This window comes from Balearica regulorum, chromosome 17 (genome assembly GCF_011004875.1).
Source record: "Balearica regulorum gibbericeps isolate bBalReg1 chromosome 17, bBalReg1.pri, whole genome shotgun sequence".
NCBI lineage: Eukaryota > Metazoa > Chordata > Aves > Gruiformes > Gruidae > Balearica > Balearica regulorum.
Window position 1 is genome coordinate 1274560 of NC_046200.1, and position 23499 is coordinate 1298058.

Below are 23499 nucleotides of genomic sequence, written 5' to 3' on the forward strand. Positions count from 1 at the left end.
AGGATTCGCATCGTGTTTGGGGCAGAGAGACATGCAGAGCTCTCACCAGCCAGAGAACGGAGTCATTAAGAAATGACTTTAAATAAGCAAAATCTTGCATTAATGAAGCCTGTAATTCCAAACTATCTGAAAGTAAATGGGCTGTTTTGCTTTACCCAAGCTCCTAAGACTGGGCTGCTTTTCTTATTGCTTTTTAATGTACCATGAATAATATTCATTTCTTTATTTTATCCTTATGGGAGGTGATCTGACTCCCAGGCACCGCTCTGAGAAGCACATTGGCTTTTCCCTTCCTCGTGGCACAGCTCGGGAACCGCCAGCTCTTTACGTTAGCAGCTCTTTGCATGACAGATGGTGCGAGCACAACCCTGTCCAGTACCCAAAAGCCAGATCAGCACCAAGACCCACCGCTGAGCCCCTCCCCACCCCACAGCTTCCCATGCTGTGCCCACACTCATGCTTGACCAAGGTTGAATTTTGCCATGTTCTGGTGCAAAAATGACTTTTTAAGCTTGACGGAAGCTTTGGGGTGTTTATTCTCGAACCAGCAGAAAACAGCCGGTTTCAAGAGCATCAGCAGCAAGCGGCTGCATTTCCAAGCCTCAGCCCTGCAAAGCTTTGCCTGGCCAGGAGCAAGGAGAGGACACCCAGCTCCGGCAGCAGCCCCGCTCCTCGGTGTGACCCTGGGGAGTCCCTGTCCCCTCCCGCACCCGGGGCCAGCAGCGCTTGCCTTTTGCTCGAGCCCCGTCCTGGCGTCCTGCTCGGACTCCAGCCGCTCCTCCAGCTGTGCCAGCCGTTTCCGCAGGAAGGCGATTTCCGTCTGCGCGCAGTCAAAGCGCACTTGCCACTCGTCCTCTGCACACGGAGAGACCCGGAGGCGCTGGGTGGGTGTCCCGGCCTGACCACCCAGGGCTGCCCCAGCTCGCATAGCACTTGTACCCCTGCCTTAGGCAAAGCACGTGTGCTCATCCCATCCCATCCCACCCCATCCCATCCCATCCCACTTGTGTCTTAGCAGCCTCCTCATCACTCCAAAAACGCTTCGAACGCTCTGAGCTGCCGGGAGTGCCGGGCAGTGCCAGCAAGAGCCAGCAGCACCCTCCGGCAGAATCCCTGCCAGCATCCCCAGCCCCGTGCAAGAGCCAGAGCCATCACTGCCAGCTCCCGCCGGACACGCCGTGCAGAATGATGGGGTGCCGTAAACACACCGGGGTGGCCGGGGGAGCAGCACTGCTGGATGCCCAGAGCATGCATCGCCCCCGAAGGCACCCCCCTACCTCCTCCAGAGCCGCTTATCTTCATCTCACGCAACTGAACCAGCTGCTGGGCCTCTTCCAGCTGCTTTTCCACCGACTCCAGCTTCTTCTGCACTTGGTCGTGTTTGCTCTGGGGAAACCCGGGGAAGGAAGGGAGCAGCTCTACCCGGCTCCAGGGCACTCGGGTCCAGCAAGACTGTGCTGAGAGCGTGGCATCGCCACCGGCATGGCCCGACGGCTCAGGGCTCTCCTACCTGCAGCTCCTGCAGCTCACGGGCACCCCGCAGCCTCTCTGCCCGCTCCCCGTCCAGGGTCTGGCAGGCGACGTCACCCTTGTATCGCTCGTCCGACAGCTCCGTCGTCAGGTCGATGATCTAGGAGGGGGGACACAGAGTCAGGCTGGGCATTACTATGCACGCCAGCTTGGGGGGGCCCGGCCAGCCCACCCCGACCCGAGCGCCCTGACTGCTCTCATTTGGCAGCTGCCTATGCTTAGGGGACACGGAAAGTGCACGCTGTCACCCACCAGTGTCACCAGTGGGAACCCAGGCTCCCATCGGCAGTGCCCAGCAAAGAGCAACCGCTGCTGGAGCCCATGGCTGCACCCCTCACATGGCTGCCTGTGGTAAGGCAGCTGCCTGCTACGGCTGCACGGCTGGCACCAGCAGCACGCTGCCTGCACTGTGCTGCCCGCACTGTGCTGCCTGCACCTGGCTGCCTGCACTGTGCTGCAGGCAGGGCTCATCAGATTTCCGCACCATTCTAGTCGATTAGCATTAAGTTTCATTTGAAACAACAAGCAGATACATGAAGGGGAGAATTATTAATCTGGGGAATGAATTCCACTTTTCCCAAAGCAGAGGTGAACATGGTCCGTCCCGCTCATGCAGCCGAGCGAGGGGCTGCAGCGGTGGCAGGGCCAGCAGGAACACGCAGGTGTCCAATGCTCCTTTGCCTCCGACAGCATTTTAAGGCACTTTGCGTTTTGCAGGCGTGCTACACAAGCTCTTCAGGGGGTCAAACAAACTCTGTAAGGAAACTCGACAGTTTTCTTTCCCTGGCGAGCTGGCATTTTTCTAGGTCTGTCCTGAGGCGTTAGCCTCACTCAGCAGTCCCAGCATCATGGGCCTGACTTCATTTTTAACACAGAGCTTAAGATAAATCATCTTTAGCTGCTTCCCATTGAGCAGGGGGGCCCTGGGGGCTCTTGGCACCATTAACCAGAGCTGCAGCGTTACACCTAGACACTGCTGGGCAGCGCAGCGTGCCGGTAACCCCAGGGAATTTCCAGCAAACTGGGGAGCTCCTTCTCCTCCCGGCGCTTAATGAAACCCCAGCTGCGATCGCGCAGGAGCCCGTGCATCCAAGGGGGAACCCCGCACAGGACCAGCGGCCGGCAGGGGATGCACGTGGTCCCCAACATGCCTCCAAGTCCCCTCCGACACGCACAACGGGACGGCAGCGCTGGCTGCGCCGGCAGCTGCCACCCTGCGAGCACCACACACGGGGTCACGCTCGGAGCCAGGGGATGGGCAGGACACTTCTCCTGCACGCTGTCTCCTTGGTATTGGCATTCGTCCCGTTACACTTAAGTCACTTCTGGTGTCTGCAGAGGTCGGTGAGACTGCCAGCCTGGCGAGCGTAATGAGAGCACGATACATCTGCACGTAATTTCCCATTCTGATTACACCCTTTTGTCAGCAGAAGGGATCACGCTCACACTGCCGCTGTTCAGCTTCATACACCACGCCGGTGGCAGCGCGAGGTGACGTCTGTCTTTGCTGGAGGGGACATGAGGCTTTCCCTGGGGACACCCCCGGGAGTCCCCCATTCCCAGGGCGTCCGGCTGCTCTCCGGGCGCAGACCCTGGGGGCACCCGTTGCTCTGGCGGGCAGGATCCCACCCAGCAGCGACGCTGCAGGGATGCTGGGTGCTGCAGTCGGGCACCGCAGCCCGTCCGGGTCCGGCACAGAGAACCACCTCCGGCTGCGGTTACTCTGCCGGCAGCTCGGCAGCTGCCCCTGGCCACCCCTCTGCTGATCACAGCTCCTCCTGCTCTGATGTAATTAGTGGTCATATTTATCCCGATATGGCTTAATTTCCAACTTGGCCAAGCGGGGCTGTGGCAAAGGCTTTTTTGGGGCTCTACCTTGCTTTCCAGCTTCTCTGTGGTCTGCCTGAGCTCGCTGCATGCCTGCTCGGATTTTTCCAGCTTCCTTCTCAGCGCCGCCAGCTCCTCCTAGGGAAGATTGCAAAACAACACACGTGAAGAGCTCCGGCATCCTCAGTTTATTTATGAAAATCTCATTTTCTGTTAAAAATAAGTGGGAGAGACATAGCTGCCTTATTAATAAAATTTACTAGGCAACTTTGAAGGCTGCTCACTGCAAATTGCCGGGATCTACGGCTCCTGACATGAATTTCATTGGAGGGAACGTCAGCTTTGGTGTATGTACAGAGCACATTTTATGAGAAAGAAGCAAACCTCAAAAGCCTGGGATGAACAGCCAAACATCTGAATTTTGCTCGTGGAGCGTTCCTGGGGCCCTGGCAGGCTATCACAGAGCGGCTGCAAAGGCACATTGTTTTCTGTGATTCTTTTTCAGGCAGCCTGGCTGTAACTGCAGAAAGAGCTGCTCGGTGCAGCCTTGTTCTGCTTTGATGTCCAACCCCGAGCAGAAGCAGAACGTGCAGAGTTGTGATAAAAACAGAGGTTAACGGGTGATGGGGCCTGATGGATCCCAGGCGGGTTTGGAGAGAGAATCAGAGGCTTGGGCAGCTTTTATTTTGTCTGAACCAGCCCAAAAACATCTTGTTAAAACCTCACTAAGGCAAGAGGAGGAGCAAGGTGCCAAGAAAGACGGACTAAGAATTTAGCGCAGGCCTCAGACGGTGCAGAGGGGCGAAAGGTGCCTTTCCCGGGTCAGCAAATGCCCATTAACCTCTCCCATCCCCAGCGGCAGCGCAGGGGGAAGGCAGCGCAGCTCTGGTGACAGGACCGAGCACAGTCCCCTGCGTCAAGGATGCGTTTGGCTGCTCATCATCCGTCACCCCACGGACTGCTGTGGGGCATCTGTCCCCAAGGGGTGCAGCTCAGCAGCCCCAGCAAGCTTGGGGGGGCAGAGGGGCAGCCACGGCCCTGGGACGGGGCTCCGGCTGTAGGGACATGGTGCATTTCCTACTGTCCCTCTAAGGAAGGAGAGTTATTTCTCCCTCCACAGCTCTGTAAAACACATTACTTGGGGGAAAAAAATGCAGTGCTAAGAACAGATGATGACTTCTGGATGGTCAGCAAAACATCTCTGCCTTGGCAGAAGTGATTTCCAGTTTGACTGACCCACCAGGCAGAGTCCCTAAAGCATCCTGTCACATCCCACCCCATCCCATCCCCATCGCATCCCCATCCCCATCCCCATCCCCAGGTGCATACTTCTTTTGCACGGAGCTGCTCCTCTGCAAGGTTAACGCTGAGCAAGGGCCGCACGCGGCTCAGCAGCTGCCACCAGGGCCAGTGCCTGACCGCCTGGAAGACCACCAGGTTCTTCTGGATGCAGTGGATGGCGAGGCGCTGGATCTGTGGGGAGATACGGCCAGCAGTGCCCCTTGCCCAGCCACGACCGAGCCCACCAGGAAGGACCAGGCTGGGGCACCGGGATGGAGAGGGACGAGGTGGTGGAGCAGCTCTGCATCGCAGGGGACGGCAGTGCTGCACCTTACGGCTGCCCACGGGGCAGGGCAGAGTGGGTACCCTTCAGAGGAGCAGCCTGCTCCACTCAGAGCTGTAATTTGGATGCTCTGGGCTGTATCACAGCAGCACCGAGCCTGTGCTTTGGTGAGCACAGGGTACCCATGACCTGTGGGATAGATACCTTCAACCTCTTGAACTTCTGACGGCTGAGGAAGCCCTTGCAAGCAGCCTGGAGCAGGATCATCTTCTGGGCTATCAGCTTGTCCCGCTGCTTCTCCAGTCTGGAGATGACCCCTGGCTTCAGGAAAACCTGACAGCAAGCAACAGAGTTACGCACCCCCAGGACCGGGTCTGACACTTGCCCGCAGCCAACGGGACGTATTTCTGGCTCAGACCTGGCAGCCTCCCCCAACACCTGCGGGAGACCAAAGGTCCTTGGACCGGCCAGGACCAGCAAGTGCAACCACTGCACCAGCCTGAAACGCTGTGCTGGAAGGAGACTCCAGCCCTACCTGGCCAAACTCACAACACGCCTGGCTGCCCCGTGCCATGAAGGCACCGACCTCCCTGGGGACACCCATGGGACAGCAAGAGGGAGCTGTGTGCCAGCTCCATCCCATCCCTGAGCCTGGCAGTGGGACGGGGTCACATCCCGGAGAACACCTTCCTCACACCCCTCCATCTCCTCTCCTGGGCATGGCCGAAACGGGGCGTGCGGGGCTGCCCAGGTCCCACTGACTCCCTGGGCACTGGGCTGCCGAGTGCCCTTCGGGATCCGTCCCTCGCACTGTGCGCGCACGGGCGTTTGCTCTCTGTCCCTGCCTCTTCTCGCTGCTTTTTGCCATAGGCATCAACCATCACAAGAAGCTGCAAGCCCATGACACTCTTCCCTTGGGCCAGTGCCCACTTCCCACCCGCTGCATGGAGGGCAGGGCTGCCTCTGCTGGAAACACCAGGTTTGTACGCCCAGATACACACGTAGAACAGCAAAGATGCCAGTTTACAATAGGAAAAATTAACCACACCGTTTTCTTTAACTGAACTTGTCATAAACACCTCATAAATGATACAGATTTGCTGATGCCATCAAATTTAGGCTGGTATCGATCTCCCAGAGTGCAAGACGTCTCTCGGTCATTGCCTGGCGAAGCTCTCGGGATATGGGACCAATCACTCCTGAATATTGTGCACCATTTGCATAATACAGCTTTAATAAAAACTGAATTACACTTGTGAAGCCGGTGGCATACTTAAAGAGCTGTGTTTTAAAGATGCCAAATTGAATCAAAGAACAATTCCAAGGAAACTCACTTTCTTGAGATAATGCTATGATTGCTCCACTACCTATTTGATTGTCTCATTAATGGCTGTATTAACTTCACAAGCCAGCGAGTTTTAGAAGCTAGTACAAAATCAATGCTCAAAGCGATGGCAAAACTAACTCCTCTATAACAAGATGTGACTGGAGCTGCTATCACGCTATTGATTAAGTACAAGCATTTCATAGAAGAGATAATTGCAAACTGCACCGTGCAGGATAAAAGAAAGTTATTTTGCTCCACAGAACCATTTCACGATTTCTTTCTTTACAGACTCCAAGAGCTGAAGGCAAGCACACATGCCAAATTAATCTTTCTTCGAGATTATCGCATTTAAGTTCAAATGTTGTTGTTGTGACAACTCTGGTACCTGCAGCTGCCCAGCTCAGCAGCGTTAACCCCAGCCCACCAAACCCACGACCTGCCCAAGCCCCCTTTACTCCCACCAGACATCAAAGGTAATTAAGAACTTAAATGCCACGTGGGGCTGGATTTCGACAAGTAGGTACACAGTTTACCCAGGGTAATGCTTTCAAATGCGAATTGGGAGCCTTCAGCTTTGCTTTTCGGCAAGGCTTGGCTTCCCAGCCCACCTGGGCACCGCGGGGAGCAGTGCAGGAGAGGTTTTCCCCCCAGTTTGGGAAGCTCGGGCAGCTGGCAGCACCCGCCTGGTGCTGTGCCTATATGCACCGAGAGCAACGGGGAGCAGAGACCGGAGCCGTCGTACCTGGCTGCGTCCTATGGCGACACTCTTCTTCTCCAGATCCAGTGCCTGGAAGAGCTCCTCTATAGCCTGCGGAGAAGCAGCACATCGCAGAGTTGCTCGGAAAACATTTACGCCCTGGCATGAGGCTGCTGAAATGGGGCGCAGAGACCCCCAGTCCTTAGGGGCACCCAGTAAGGGTGCATCCAGCTGTGCTCTCGCTTCCATCCCCCCATGCAAACACCCTCCCAGCCTGAGAGCAGCCTCCGAAACGGCTGCCCCAGCCCCGAGTCCCGCTGTGAGAAGGGCTTTCTGCCCCGGAGGCTTTCAGCAGGATGGGGAGCAGAGATCTGTAGCTGCATGCAAGATTTCCCCCCTTCTGCTGCCGTCCCTGGTCTGGAAGGACCCCAGTGCACGGGCAGCCAGGGAGAAGGCTGCTCTGGGGAAGGCGAGAGCCCGTCCCGGCACCGTCCAGCCGGGCTCCAACTGCGCTGCTCAGCTGCAAGCCCCCGGCGCTGCCCTCCTGCCCGGCTTGCCAACGGCTCGGCCCGTGGAGCCGAAAGCAGGGGGGAAAGCACCGAGTTCCCTGCCAGCACAGAGCCAAGGTCCCGCAGGGAGGCAAGCAGGAGATTAGTCTCGAGTCATAGGAGAACCTGAACTCAATTAATCTGAGCTCCGGACCGACAGAACGTAACAGCCAGCAATACCACACATTTCCCCAGGGCAGCAAACACTATCTGGACAAATGGATGCTTTGAAAACCTCAGAGCTACAGAAGCTGTAACAAAAATCCTCCACTAATACTCCACTCCACACAACATCCTCTGGCTGCTTCACACGTCTCCTCCACAAAGGACAAACCCACATGAGAAATATTTGGGCACAGCCCCGGGAGCACCTTGCTGCAGCAGAAACGCACTCCAAGCCCTCGCCAGCAGCCGTGCACGCACCGGGGCGAGGCGGGGATGGAGCACGCGAGCGCACGGGGGTATGGAGCACCACAGTGCACGAAACCAAGTGCTGGAGGCGAGGAAGCTCCTGGGGCGCTGCTGGGACCGGGGCCAGGCGCAGGGCTGCGTGGGACAATCCCATCCCACCCGTCCCAGCGGGGCCGGCACGAGCACAGGGTCGGTTATTGCTGCACTGCCACCCTCGCTGCAGACCAGCGCCTCTCGTGCTCCAGCTGCCAAGTTAATGCAGCTTCCCGGGAACCCTCCTCCAGCTAACAAAACCGCGCGGCAACAAGCTCCAGGGAGGATGGGATTTTTCAAATCCCCTGCTTACACTGCTGACGAGGCACCCTCTGCCTCCTTACAGCATTTAATAACAATATTGACCTTTTCCTACTGTCAAACTTGTCTTATTAAATCCCGAGGTCTTAACTGAATTTGCACATGCTGGCTGGCAGTTTGCACAACAGAGCACGTGCCCATGTTTAATTCATTTCCTCTCGGCTCTTCCCAGCTCCCAGTGCTTCTCAGCTCACTCATGGCCTGTTCCTGGGGCAGAGGTGGTTCTCCCCAATTTTTGCTACAAATTTATTATGAAACAAATAAACCCAGCAATCTCTGCCTTCATTCCTGAGCTCCATTGACTTTCAGGCTTCCTGGGATGGGGCGAGGAGCCGCCCTGGGCTGCTGTGTCTCAGGGGGCTGAAGGCAGGTGACACCGGGTCCCCAGGAATCTCCATGCTCCCAGCTCCGGTGGGTCCCTGGGAATGCTGCCAGGCTTGTCCTCAGCCAGCTGGTTTTTGGGGAGGAACGGGGTGCCGCTACCCCAGGCCAGAGCAGTGCATGGATCCTGCCCTCCACGTGCGCTTCCAGTCCCACCGTTTGTGCCCTGCCCTGCAAAGCGAGACCCACCAGCCACGCAGCCAGAGGACCGAGGCACAGCCCTCAGCAAGCAGGATTTTCAAAGCCATTTCCTCTTGAGTATTAAAAAGTAGCAATAACAGGCTTCATTTCCAGGCTGATTTCTCCAAGTCCTCTCCACGGTGCAATAACGTTGGCAAATGCAGCCCACGCCAGGCATGTTTACTGCCTTTGCAAAAAACGTCCTCAGGGTGAGAAACTCCGGGATGAAAAGCCGAGCTTGGCTGCTTTGCCAGGAAGAGCCGCGCCAGTTCCTGGAGGAATCCACGTCCCTCCGTGCACTGCACAAGGCTGCACCCATGCAGGACGCAGCCCCGCTGCCAGATCACGCCTGGGTGTTGCTCGGGAGCTCCGACCGCCCAGAGCCCGAACCTACGGGCTGGCCCCGCAGACTCCCAAACCCAGCTGCCATTTCTTGGCAGCACTGCAAATTCCAGTGTGCTACCCTGAGCCTTGCTGAACGTGGTTCTTCTCCTTCATCCCTAGTTCCTGAGGACAGCCTCGTGTTTAAGGAACCCCCGGACCTGCATTGACAACCCTGCTACCACAGCTCCTCAACAGCTGTCCAGATGTGCGCTCCTACCCCTGGCGGGTCCTGCAGCAACAGAGCAAAGGGGAGCATCGCCCACAGCTGTCGGGAGATGCCGGAGCTCGGCAGCCCGCTGACCTGCGGGTATCGACCCTACAAGCCGTCAAAGGAATAACGTCAGCAACGCGGAATGCCGGGGCGAGGCAGGGACTGGGAAGCAGCTCCTGTCCCAGGGCAGGGAGATGCTGGCGTGACCCAGCCCGCCTGGAGACAGGACAGCCGGGCCCACGCAGGGTACAGGCAATGCCAGCGCAGGGGCTGCCTGCAGCGAGCTCCAGAAATTGCTCCTCGTTGCAAAGAAAGCCCTGATCGCATTGGGGAGGGCTGGAGGTGCACAGAGCCCCAGGTGAGGCTCTCAGCCCACGTTCTCCAGGCCAGCCCGACACGCACCTTGCTCTCGTCCGGCACCTCGTAAGCAGAGGTGTGCTTCTTCATGACGTCTGGAGCCAGGACCTGGAAGCGCCTTCGGAACTGGGTCAGGAGCAGGCGATCCGCATACCCTGGGGGCAGACAGACATCGCTGGGGGCCACGCCAGCCCAGGGGCACATAGCTTGCACCAAAACACTGGGGAAGGAACCGGTGCTGTGAAGGGTGGCACGTCCTGCACACAGCAAAAGGTGTCGCGGGTGGTGGGGGCGGAGGGAGCTGCACTTAGTGGAGAGAAACCCCCGCAGCAAGGGCAGGGCGGACGGAGCGGAGAAGCAGCAGAGATGCACTTGAGGTGGCCAGCTGCCATCCCAGCACCTCGTGTCATGCAGGAGGTGCCTCTGCACGGGTCCCTCTCCCTTGGCATGGACTGTGACCGGGGTCGGTGCAGGTCCTGCCTGATGCACAGATGCTCCAAGGGGAGCACGGGGGAACCCCACTGGAGCTGCAGCTGCCGTGCTCAGGCTGTGCTGCCGGCAGCACCGCAGGCTGTAGGCAGGAGAGGGGCTGCGAATCCCTGCAAAAAGCAGCAATAAAAACTTGGGGGGTCTCTGAGAGGGGGCTGGCAAGAGGCAGATGATGAGCAAAGCGTGGGAGGGCTGAGCCGCTGGCAGGGCAGCACTGGCAGGTGGGATCGGCACGGCATACGGCAGCGGCAAAAGGCCGGGACGTACCGATGCGGTGCAGGCGCAGGGCATCCAGGAGCTGAGTCCCCTCCAGCTGGGCTCGCAGGGTCGGCACGTCCAGCCGCAGGGCTGCGTCGGGCGGCGCGGGGGGCCGAGGGCCCGGCCCCTCCATCCCCGCTCCCGGGAGGAGGCAGTGGACAAAGTGCAGCTGGGACCGTCGGAGCAGGTTGGTGAGAGCATCCTGCAAGGAGAGGTCAGCGAGGATGGAGGGGGGCAAAGGGGCAGCACACAGCGGTGGTGGTGGGAAACACTCCCCGTGCACCCACTGCAAGGTGTCTGGGCAGGTAAAGGAGTCATCCACAGAGCCCGCAAAGCTCATTGCACGTCAGGAACAGCTTTGGTCAGAGAGGTGAGCCCGAGGCGCAGGTCTCAGATGCTGAGCGGCACTCTTCCTCCTAATGTCCCACGTTTTGGGTTGATGGGTTACAAAAAGCTACCAGGGTTGAGGGTTGCTGGGCAGGGGTTTGCAGGGACAGCCAGGACCACAAAGCAGGCTGGCCAGGGAGTCTACGGAGCCTGAGCCTCGTCTCCTGGAGAGAGTTTAAGCTCCTAATTATGGCTGAGATCAGCAAGAGCTTGGCACGTGCCCAGCACAGAGGGCTAGTCTACTCGTCTGAGTGCTTAAGAGGATTAAGCGGCGGCACAGCAAGGTGCACGTGTAATCTGCTTTATGATTTGTTTGCCTGGGATGCTTTCCCTGAGTGACAGCGGTGCTGGGGAGGCTCGTGGCCAGCCGTGGCCAGAGCAGCATCCCGCTCCAAGAGCCCTGCGGGACACAGAGCCGCACTGGTGACCCCAGCAGAAGGTACCTGCCGGGGGTGCAGGGGTCCCCGCTAAGGAGGAGCATGTCTAAGGCAGGATCTCAGCGTGGGATCAGGACACAGCACCGCAGACACCCCGACCCACAGCCACGAGGGTCCCAGCGCCGCACTCACCACCTGCAGTTTGAGCTGAGCACACACCGACCTCTTCTTCACGGCTGCGAAGCTGCTGGCGAAGGTTTTCCTCACGCAGCCGTTGCGGTGCAGGACGGCCTGGGAGCGTCCCTCCAGCCCCGCCACGGCACGGCAGGCCAACGGCACCCGCGAGCGCGGCAACACCAGCTGCTGCACGGCGGCTCTGTGGGGCGAGCAACAAGGGACAGCGGGGCTGCGGCTGTGCGGCACCGGGAACCTCTGCTTCCCAGCCCTTTCGATGGGGATGCAATGCCTGGTACCCCGAGTTCGGCATTGGTGCTGCCGCAGGGCACCCGGCCACGGAGCAGAGCAGGGTGCAGGGCCCCCCCCACCCCTCTGGTTCGGGCACTGAGCCATTCACCACTATTAAAACTTTCCTGAATTGAAGCCCAAAACAAAATGAGCTGGGAGTGGTTAAGCAGGAAGTTAAAATCACCCTGTGTGCAGAGATATCTGCAGCAGCTCGATTACATTTCAATTCCAATTTAGGTTACGAGGTTCCTCGAAGTGGTGGGAAAACCTGCGCGGAGGAGCTGCCCTCGGCCGGCGATGTCTCGCAGCCCTGACCCACGCCGGACACCCAACCCTGCAGCACTGCGGAGCCGAGGACATCACTGGGTCCCCCTGTGCCCCACCGCCCACGCCTGCCGGAGGGGACCCCAGTGAAATGTCAACGGCACGGATCTGCTGACTCAAAGATCCCAGGCAGCTCTGATGGAACGCTGTTCACCGCAGCATTATTCACCAGCTACTGCGATCACAACACGTGTGTCTGGCTGTCAGTCAGCCCAGGGGCGATGGCTGCAAATCAAATCACTTGCCGTCTGCTCCCTCACCTTAACTAAACTCTCAAGATTCCGACAAAGCTGGGTTGAAAGCTGTGGGGTTTTTTTTTTCTGGCTTCCTTGCCCCTGGGCAGAGCTGGACTCAGGCAATGCAACACCGGTGTCGGCAGGTGCCTGGGGCTGCCCTGCCTCGGGGCCCCGCGGCACCCCCTCGTACTTACACCTTGGACCGCTGCAGCACCTGGATGGCGTTTTGTGCCGAGAGGTTGAGCTTGGCTTTGCTGACCCAGCCCGTGAGGTCGTAGCGCACGGGGTCCGTGCCCAGCTGGTGGCAGATCTCAAAGTGCAGCGCCTGCTCGCACCGGCGCATGTAGCCGTCCCCTGCGATGGCACCCCAGAATCGCCCGAGAAGAAAAGCCCGGTGAGATATTTAATTTGCTGCACGGTTTCTTAAATTTCCCAAGCTAAATAGTGATGCCAAAGGACAGGCAGCAGAGCTGACCCGGACTCACCCTCCTGATCGGGTCCCTTCGTGGCGAAGTAGGAGCACAGGCGGTCGAAGGCAGTGCCATCCCCGGAGCCTGGGATCAGCACCTCCTCGTCCAGGATCCACAGCAGCCCCCTGCGATCAGCGCCCGGGCCGCCGGGCAGCACCTGCGGCTGCCAAAGGGAGATGGCCTTCGGTGACGGGGACGGGGCAGGAGGGCTGCGGGCAGCCGGCTCCAGCCACAGCCACACCAGCCTGCTCCCACCTCGCTCCCCCCCCATGCTCCCCCCCCCTCTGCTCAGCCGTGTCTCCTGCCCCAGACAGGGGTGAGGAAACCCTCCTGGCCTGATCCAGCTCTGGACATCCCCCATGGGACCCTCACAGTCACATGGTGTCCCAGAGGGGACAGTCATCCCGACTCCGCAGCCGGGGTGGGAGGGGTGCCGGAGGGCTTGACCAGGAAGGGTGCTTGTATTTTAAAAAGCCAAAAAGGTCCTGGGTGACGCTGTCCCCACCCCTGCAACGCCCCGGGCTGCTCTGTGCAGAACACACCCCGAGGTCCCGCTCTGCCTCCGAAATCCTCGCTCCTCCGAGCAGAAGGGTGCTTCAAGCACGGCCAGAGCAACCAGCCCCCACGGCGGCCACGGGGACAGGTTACCTGTGAGGAGCTCAGGTCGATGACGGACAGCGTGCCCAGTGGAGAGCGCTCTGGAAGATCAAAAGACACCTCAACATTTTCCTGGAAAACATTATTTAAAAGCTTGCTTCAGTCACGGTCTGGCATCCGAAAGCCAAGAGGAGGTACGTTTGCATGGAGGGGGAGGAAGATGGTGCTGGCCCTGCTCCCGCTCGGCTTTGTGGGGATCCAGCGCCGGCAGAGCGGAGCAGCCACCGGAGACACCTCTGCCGTGACGCGGAGGCACGGCCGCATCTGCCCCCGCGGGCAGGGCTGTCGGGACCGCCGCACCAAACGGGCCTCTGCAGCGCTTTGTGGATGTCAGGCAAGCTGCGTAAATCATGGATATGATAATAACTGGAGACTTCACAAGAAAGCACCAGGGAAACAATCAATTATTCAATTTGCAGCTTGCAGGCATCCTTTCCCTTTCTCAGCCGAGGACTTCAGGCTGCAAACCCCCGGCTGCGGGGCTCGCCCACCACCCGCGGCTCCAGCACCCGCTCCGACCCCCCTGCGCCGTGCCCTGGGGCGCAGTGTGAGCACGGCTTGCTCTTGCTCACATGTGAACCGGGGATGTTCAGCAAGAGCCGTGGCTTTAATGTCTCTCCATGGTAACACGATGAGATTTTGCTCAGGGATTCGGGTTTGCAGCCTGAGCAGGCGGGTGGAGCAGAAAGCAGCAGCAGGGCCCGAGTCTCTTCCCACCGAGGGCACGTGCCACCATCACCCCGTCACCCCCACATCTGACCCAGCTCTGGCAGTAAATGGGTCACTGGGGCGCGGGCTCGCAGGGAAACGGCTTGCATCAGGACAGCCGTCCTCAGCCAGCAGCAAAGCCAAGGCGAGGCGAGCCCGCCGAGCCCGCTGCCATTTCAACCTCGGCCAGTAACTACATAATCATCACCAGTGAAGAGCGCATATATACTTACTTGGCGCAAGTGATGTGTGAATATTAAGCCATGGGAATTCAACTATTCTCCCAGGGCCAGAGGTATTAAAGTAACTTCTGCAAGCCTATTAAGTTCACCTCTGCCTGTAGATTTTTCAGCAGCTTATTTCTGCAATAATTTATCATTTTCCTTTCTATTCTCTATTATTCATCACCTGAGGAAAAACTCCGCTGTGCCAACAGAAGGGCGCGCAGCCTGCTGAGCTGGAACAAGCCTGCCCAAAGAGATGCCCAGACAGCCCGGCAGTTCCAGCACATCAGGAATACTCAAGAGGATCTGTGACTGGGGGGGACGAGAGACCCAGCTGAAGGCTACTGCTCCATGCAGAGCCCTCATTTCTGCAACACCCCTCCCGTTAAAGCTGCTGCAGTGTGTTATTCGGTCACACCACGGCAGGACGCAGGGACCCATTAAGCCAAAGGCAGCTCCGTCCCCAGGTGCTGGGCAGCTGCTCCCCGGGACACCGCTCCCAGCTCCTCACCTCTCTGTACCTCTCCATTTCCAAAACAAAGGTTTTCTCGTAGAAGAGGGCCTGCAGCCGCTCGTGCACGTAGTTGTGGCAGAGCTCTTCAAAAGTCGCCGCTCGCTCGCCCCGCTGGTGCCGCGGGTTGTGAAAGCCAGGAGTGTCCACCACCGCGATGGAAGCCATGGAGAGGTGCTGGGAGGAGAAAGACCTGGGGAAAGAGTCCCACACACCACAGGGTTTTACCCACGGACGTGCCTCAGCCACGGACACTGCCTCCCACCCCCGACGTGCATGTCCCTGGGTGGGCACCATCCCACGCAGCAGTGACCAGCCCAGCGCTCCCGTCTCCCCTTCTCCCAGCGTCTCCGGTCAGGGAGCACCCGCACCTCCTGGCATGGATCATGTGCTGGTCCTTTACGTTTCAACCACCTCTTCTTCGATCTACTCAAGCCAAGCATCTCCTCCCAGCCTGGGTGGGGACACGTGGCCTGGGCTGCTCCCGACCTGCCCTAACGACCACTGAACGGTGGGGTGGGATGAGATGCCGCCCTTCCCACACTCGGCCCCGTCCTGGCACTTATTTAAAGTACTACATTTTCATCCAAATGTGTTAAGTTTGTTGGAAAAGCTGATTTGAAAAGCGGCTAAACTGGCACATGATGCCACCACTGAGGACAACGTGAGTGTCCAAAGCCCCGTCTGCTGTGCCGCACCATGCCATCTGCGGCGTTCAGCTCCTGAGGAGATCTTTAATGGGAGCTGCACGTGTGATTTGAGCAGCAGACATCAAGGGGCTTCTTGGGAGAAACAGAGATGTTGTTTACTTCTTCAAATGTTGCTTGCAGCTATTTCCAGTATTTCAGATAAGGACAGCAGGGGAGTCTCACCCTGAGAAACCTCCGAGATTGTTTTTAATGCGTATTTCTGAAACAGCCATCGCGTTGTGTTGCTTCGCCGGCTGCAGCGCTGCCCCTTCCCCAGCACCCCCGCCGGCAGGGCAGCCCGCTGCTGCTTCGGCGAGACTAAAGGAGATGCATTTCTCCTCGACAGCGAGGCACCGAGGATGCCAGCACCTCCATGAAAGCACAGGGTTGAATGAAGAAACAAAAGTATATTTATGGATTGCTTGCAGAATTTCCTAGCAGCACCCTCCTGCAGCCGGAGTTGAAAAGATTCACGTTCACCATCAACTCAGTGAGGAAACAGCGTTTGCATGGTGCGCTGAAACGTGCCTTTCACCTGGGTCATTCTTGCAATGGTTTAATAGGCTTTGGTCGGCTGGTGTGGAAAATAAAGCCGGGCAAAACAAAGTTGCCTTTAAGGGGAAGTGGGGACCTGGGACACATCCCGAGTTAATGCTCTTATTCAGGAGCATCAGCAACATTTTGCTCTTCCGTCAGCCCCTAGAGCACCATCAGCAATTTCCCTTTGGAGTGTGGTTGCTAGGAATTGCAGTAAAAATATTCAACTGCAGGTTAAAATAAACCTGCAGCAACAACAGAGAGTATTTTTGGGCACCAGCTTTTATGTGGATGCTGACTTCAACAAACCGAGTTGCACATCAGAACTGAGAAAACGGGATGGTTTGGGGGCCTGATCCTTACCCCGGTGTTAAATTATTCCATTTATCCAAATAGATCATTTTGGATTTAAACCACCTGAAGAAAGAGCCACATCAGGCCACAGAGGATGTCCTTCCCATCCTGGCTCTCCAGATGGAAATGAGGAAAGGGAGGACAAGCCCCGCACCAGCACCCAGCAGCAGGATGCAGCCGCAGCCTCAGCAGCCGCTCTGGTGCCAGACCCTCTAACTCTTGACACCTCAATCCTCTCCTGCGATCAAGCTTTTACCGTGCAGTGACTCCTGCCACGCATCTGCAGGGCTGGCTGTGGGATTCCCTGACCGGTTTATTGCTCTGCCCGTACCGGTAACCTTGATTGCAGCCTGCAAAGTCACATCTACTATTAACGGGAAGCCGGGCTGCTCCTCTCAGCACTGCGATGCCCTGCTCTCGTCCGCCCGCGGTGCTGCCTCCCGGCAGGCAGCTTGGCAGCCGCAGCAGCAGCGGTGCCAGCCGTGTGCTGCCGGTGCCAGGTCTCCGTGCCAGGAGTGGCAGGACACGTGCTGCCCCGTGCGACACCTGGATGCACAGGGACTGCTGCTCCGTGCGGCCCTTCGTCCCCGGGGCCGACGGCCCGCAGAAGGTCCCGAGGGCCAGCGTGCTCTCCCTGACAGAGATTTTCACATGACTTTCTTTTTCAGCAGGCAGCAGTCACCTCTCCAGAGAGCCCCCAGCAGAGGTTCCTCTTCGCAGCCCCAGAAGGAGCCAGCACCCCCAGCACCCCCAGCGCGGCGCCCGGCGGCTCCGTACCTGTTGATCAGTGAGACGACTGCGGCAAAGAGCTCTTCGTAGAGACCCGAAGCCATCCCCTCCACGCACTCCACACCCGTCATCTTCGGCCCTGGCACAGGCAGAGAGAAGAGCAGGCAAAGCCACATCATTTATTTCCAGCCCAGTTCAGCCCATGGGATTCCCTCGCTCGCTGGGCAGGATAACCCAGGATAACGCCAGGCACAGCATCGCTCCGGTTACACAACGCAGCACATATCCACCCGCCTGCCTTCAGCCCCTCTAAGTGCCTCCTGCCTAACGTATATTTAAGAAATAAAACTATTGCCATGTTAAAGGCCAGTTCTGCAAGCTCTTGCTTTTATCAGAATAACTTGCAGGGGCCTGGCGGTAATTCTGCTGCTGAGGACAAGTCGGGTGTGGAAAGGGTGACCTTAAAACCGGGCGATATCTCACGCCACGTGCACGCTGGATCTCCCTCCATGAATTAGATCCATATATTAATTTTTGAGGTTTATTGTGGCTCAGCAGCAGTTTGTCCAGCAGGAGCACAAGCCCCCGCCGTGCCCGGGTCTCCTTGCAGGACACGGGTGCACGCAGCACAACGCCAGCACAGCTTCATTTGTGGGCACGGGAAGGATGCCCACACCGGTACCCTCCTGGGTTGGGGGGTCCCCCCCTTCTCTAGGGAGAGCTCTCACAGCATGTAAACCACATCACTTATCTGCCAGTGGCGTTATCTGAATTCACCTGATCTTGGGGTGTCCCTAGGCAGTGATGGCAGGGCAGCTGTAGAGCTGAGGGTAGCTACATGACAGAGCAGTTAATAATTTAATTAACATGAACATACTTCAATGGACCTCACTGCCTGAAAAGAGAAGTCTGGAGCAGCACAGAGCACACTGTGTTTCCCTGTCACCCGTAAATGAAGGAAAAAGGGACGCAGCATCCCAGTACCTGCCGGACTCTCCTCCGCCGGGGGCAGCCGGCTGCCTCGTGCCGTGACCTGCGCCAGGATCTGCTTCAGGTGGTGTTTGAAGACGGCGGTGGTGAGCTCCTCCAGGTCGCAGCCCAGCACCTCTGCGGCGTTGCTCGCACACTCGAATTTCATGAACTGCTTCCTGCCAACTGGGGAGGGGGACGCGGGGGCACGAAGGGCTCAGGCAGAGCCAGCCCCAGCGGAGCCGCGTGCAGGCTCAGCCCCTCCAGCAAACCTCCCTGCCCACTCCCACAGGCAACCCCCCCAAAATCAACATCAAAATAAGCCAAAACCCAAAAGGACTGCTGGTTGCAGCATGGGATGGGGAGGCGGGTGGGGATGCCGCACCACTGCACCCCAGTTTCCTTCCACCCCCAGGAGTGCTGGGTCAGCCCTTCCCTCGGGTCCCTAACGGGCAGTTTCAGACCCGGCACTGCCCTTGCAGACCCGCTCAGAGCAACGACCCCGCGGACCAGAGCCTGGACGTGCCTTTGGGCAAAGAGCCGGCCTGGGCAAAGCAGGCGGGAGCCGCGCCGGCGGGCAGGGAGGGGGCCTCTGCCCCCCAGGAGCGCTTGGATGCTTGGCTGAGATGAGGATGCAAACCAGCTATAAATCAACCCACATCAAAGACGGTTTCCACCTCGAAGGCATGGCTGCTGGGAAGAGTTTTAGCATTACCTCACTGCCCACCTGCACAACGTCACTAACTGAACGGAAAGGGGTTTTTCTCCTTAAAGCCCATCCGCCTCCTCCTGCAATCCTGTCTCCTTCAGGCACAGCTCCCATAGCTCTCCCTGGGCGCCGGACCTGGCCTGGGCCCACCCGGCCCCCGCTCCCGCAGCGTGCAGAACGTGGGGCTGCCCTCCCTACGCACGTGCTTCTGCTAACAGCTGTAAGGATGGTCTCAGCTTTGCATGAGGCTTATCATATTAAAGGCTGGCTGACTCGAGAAAGGTTGGCAGATTTGTCCTTTGGGCAATCATTTAGCATAAGAGGACTTTTTTTTTTTTTTTTTTTTTTTGTCAGAAGATAGTTCAAAACTTTAAGGATCTCACACTGATGCATTTGAACCTATTTTCCCTGCTATAGTGCTGCCCAGGAGCTCAGAGCATCCCACCTGCCCAGTGAGACCGGGCAGAGGGGAGACTCGCTCCCAGGAGATGTTTCGAGGCAATTCAGAGCAAGTCCGGAACCAGGTGGCCCGTGCGGCCACCCAGGCTGCTGCTCCAGCAAGGCAGCAGTAACGCGGTGCGTTTCAAGAGCTTCACTGGAGCAAACTAGCAGATGTGTTGATGGAAGCTGATGGGATTACGAACCAATCCCTCAAAATCCCGGATCACCTTCCTCAGCCCCAGCAGTGTTTGCTGTCCCCGCCAGCCCGAGAGCAGCGCTCCTCCCAGCGCCGTCAGCAAACAGAGCTGGCACGCGTTATTTACATCCAGCAATAGTGATTCCAGCTTAACGATTAAAATCAATAGGGAAGCAATCTGCAAGATAAATCCTTTTACAAATCCAGGAAGGAAAGGTGCTGCGGAGGCAGCCGGCCGGCGCACGCTCAGGGACACGGGGCGGGGGGGTGCAAGCAGAAACGGGAGCAGGTGAGCAAAGTCACCCAGAGACGTCTGGGTAGCGCTTTTAGGTGGTGATGGGTGAGGAGCTGGCGCGCAGGCTCACGGCTAAGACGAGACCTTAAAATACAGCAGGTGGGTGGTGGCAGGGGAGAGGGTTTGGGATGGAGAGCAGGAGGTGGCCACATCCCGGCCAGCCCCACAGGGGACCAGGGTCCCCTGCTCCCTGCCGAGGTGATGCCCAAAGCAGCAAAAGGCCTCGCTCCCCGGGGCTGGGGGGCTGCTTCACAGCACACCCACGAGCCAGCTCCCCCTTTCCCTTTGATCTTTTCCCATTGTTTTTTACTCTGACTGAAGGACTCCAACATCAAGGGCTGTGCTGGAGCAGACAAAGGAATTGCCTCAACATTCTGGGCTTTGATTTGTTTTGTTTTCACTTATTTTTGTCTGAGCTGACTGGACAGAGGCTGATTCCTGTCAGACAGAAGATCTCTGCACGCTGCTGCATGCTGGGGAGCAGAGGGGCTGCAGGGCCAGGGCTGCACAGACCTCTCCGCCAGCTGGGCTCCTGTGGCCAGCATCCCACGCTGCCTGCTCCAGCATCCCACGCTGCCCGCTCCAGCATCCCACGCTGCCCGCTCCAGCATCCCACGCTGCCCGCTCCAGCATCCCACGCTGCCCGCTCCAGCATCCCACGCCGCCCGCTCCAGCATCCCACGCCAGCCGCTCCAGCATCCCACACTGCCTGCCCCAGCATCCCACGCTGCCCGCTCCAGCATCCCACGCTGCCTGCCCCAGCATCCCACGCTGCCCGCTCCAGCATCCCACGCTGCCCGCTCCAGCATCCCACGCCGCCCGCTCCAGCATCCCACGCCGCCCGCTCCAGCATCCCACGCTGCCCGCTCCAGCATCCCACACCAGCCGCTCCAGCATCCCACACTGCCTGCCCCAGCATCCCACGCTGCCCGCTCCAGCATCCCACGCTGCCCGCTCCAGCATCCCACGCTGCCTGCCCCAGCATCCCACGCTGCCTGCTCCAGCATCCCACGCTGCCTGCCCCAGCATCCCACGCTGCCCGCTCCAGCATCCCACGCTGCCCGCTCCAGCACCCCACGCTGCCTGCTCCAGCACCCCACGCCGCCCGCTCCAGCAGCCCTGAGACAAGTGAGGGGCTCCGCTCAGCCCAACCTGCCGCAGTGCAAACTCTTTCCAACGGAGTAGTTGCAAGTGGGGAAACCAGTCACCTCTACTGCGCTGCTCCAGCGTGGAAGTGTCCTGCTGCTCCGGGTAGAGGGGGGCAGCACCACGTTTCACACCTCCACAAAACCAAACAATCGCTGTCTGACCGGCACGTGTTATCCATGACACGTGACGCTGCCCGGCATGTCGGTACCCCCCAGACACACTCCTTCCCCCCTTAGTGCTCCCCAAATTCCAACCTTGCTGTCAGCAGCTGGTGTGTGCTGAGTCAGCAAGTCTGGGGGCACGGCCAGTTCTGCAAACCCCGCTGTGCCTGCAGCTTGTCCAGCTCCGGGTCTGCCCACCCTGCAGCCACCGGCCCCCGGCAGCCGCCCCGGGAGAGGCCGGGCACCATTTCACACTTCATAAAATATAAACAGCGGCGTGCAGCCCTCCTGGGTGTAACGTGACCATTGTAAAACACACTGGCTTTAACACCCAAAAGGTAATTACTTTGGCCCATTTAATATTTAAGAGAAGCAGTGGGAAAATACAGGGTCAGCACCAGCTCCGTCTCGCTGGGCTGGTACCTGTGAGCCGACAGCAGCGGTTCCGGGGCCGGAGGGGAGCTGCCCCACGGGCTCGCTGCCGGGACGGGGCAGCTCAGCCTCACCGCAAGCCCCTTCCTGTGCAAGCCAGCAGCTCCGTTCACCGGCCTTTCCAAGCCCCCTCGGCTGCTCAGGGTGCATGTTGTCAGCCTGCCCTTCTTCTTCTGCTTATTTTGTCATTAAAACATTTGCACTGCTAATGGGACAAATAAAAAAGCCAATTTGTTCCTCTTTATTACCCTGGGAGGGGACAGGGAGCGAGAGGAGGCTCCTCCTGGCTTGAATGGTGAATTTATTTGTCCGGCACTAAATTCTCCAGTCTATTCTCTGTTGACCCATCGCCTGATGTATGACATATTAAAGCCTATACATAACAAAGGGAAGAGCTGTGTAATAGCATGATTAAAGAAATCTGCCATTCTGGCTGCATTTCCCCGACTGTTTGTAATAAAGATGTCAGAGCGCTGAACAGATAGTGCCATAACTCGGCGTGCAGGGAGACAGCCTGCCCAGACCAGGGGCTGCGGCGGTGATCGGAAAAACCTCCAGGGAGAGGCAATGTCAACAGAACCCCCCAGCCAGCCCCCGGCCCCCCGACAAGCTGGCAGCAGCAGCCGGGCTCCAGCCAGGACTCCGGCTATTCCCGGCGTTTTCTGCTCCTGCTGTCCCGGCTCTGAACCCCGACCGCAGTCAGGACACGGAGGAAAGCTAGCTCCCACGCGGAGCAGGGATGCGCCGGGGTGCAGACCCCCCGCCACCACGCTGCACACGGGGCTGGGTCTGCTCCCCGCTCCCTGCACGGGGCGTGAGCTGCTCAAGGCACGATTTCCAGCAAACCTCCTCATTTTGCAGACCCGGGCAGCAGAGCACGCAGCTCTGCCCAATTTGTGCTCCAAACCAGGCTCCCCCTGCCCCAGGGGAGCTGTAGCATTCTGCCTAAATCCTCTTGTCTGGGGAAAAGAAATCCTGAGGATATCCTCCAGCATAGAGAGGCTTGTGGCTGGGCAGTCACTGCACCAAGATCCAGTCCCTGGAGACCGTGTCACCTTGGTTTAGGTTGTTCTCGTGAAGCCATCAGGCTTCACCAGGGCAAAACTATTGCTCCTGAGGGCTGCAACTCAAGAAGCACAGAGAGCCACCATCCTACCGAAAACAAAACACGCAAAACCAGCTGCGCTTCCCTCTACAGCAAGAAAACCCGGGTGCCGAAGAGCAAAAGGCTTTAACAGACAGAGAGAAAAACTGGCAAGATCGAGAGGCCAGCCCTAATGCAATCCTTTCCAAGAATCGTTTTGATGAACGATGCAGGAAAGCAGAGGAGCCCTTCTCGGCAGGAGCGAGGTGGCCTTTCGCTCACCCGCAGCACGGAGTTACAGCAAAACCGGTGATTTCACTGCACCCAGCGTCACGGCTGGGGCTCTGCAAAGGAAAAGCAAAGCTGAAGCCGGGGCAGAGGCTCCCCACGCTGGGTCCTGCTCTCTCCTCTTCACCTCCGATGCCAGCACGGCTGCTGCAGCCGGTGCCGGGGAACGCACGAGTGGCTCCAGGCACCGTGAACACAAGCAATGATGCGTGAGCTTTCCTTGCAAACCACGTCCTCTGCACTTAGAGGAATCCTGGGGAAAGGAGGGGCTGCGGCGGGCTCCCCCCCCAGAGCCAACTGCGAAGGCGTACGCTCTGCAGGCAGGTACCCGAGGGCATCGCAAGCTGGAGCTGCTGGGAGAGGAGTGATCGGCACACAGCGTCGCAACGTTATTTTATGCAATTACTGCCCGGCCCCCTCTGCGCTCCTCTCCCGGTGGCAGCCCACACGCTGCCGGAGCACCGGGCTCGGGTTGTGCCGGCGGCAGCCCCACAGCTCCAGCCCTCCCACCAGCACATTTTTCCCTCTGCAACAATGACCACCGCGGGGCCGGATATATTTGTCACAAAGGGGAAACGCTGGCGCAGCA

General features: G+C 58.6%; 1 protein-coding gene across 1 annotated transcript in view; it reads right to left on the reverse strand.

Moving 5' to 3' along the window:
* Positions 1 to 23499, reverse strand: part of MYO18B (myosin XVIIIB) — a 73418-nt gene that overhangs the window by 36345 nt on the left and 13574 nt on the right. The window contains 16 exon segments of the mRNA XM_075769497.1: positions 731 to 855; positions 1278 to 1386; positions 1511 to 1630; positions 3406 to 3495; positions 4687 to 4830; positions 5126 to 5254; positions 6991 to 7056; positions 9817 to 9926; positions 10528 to 10720; positions 11475 to 11658; positions 12502 to 12661; positions 12793 to 12940; positions 13426 to 13506; positions 14878 to 15070; positions 17235 to 17325; positions 18171 to 18341. Coding sequence (XP_075625612.1) covers positions 731 to 855; positions 1278 to 1386; positions 1511 to 1630; positions 3406 to 3495; positions 4687 to 4830; positions 5126 to 5254; positions 6991 to 7056; positions 9817 to 9926; positions 10528 to 10720; positions 11475 to 11658; positions 12502 to 12661; positions 12793 to 12940; positions 13426 to 13506; positions 14878 to 15070; positions 17235 to 17325; positions 18171 to 18341 — 2114 coding nt within the window.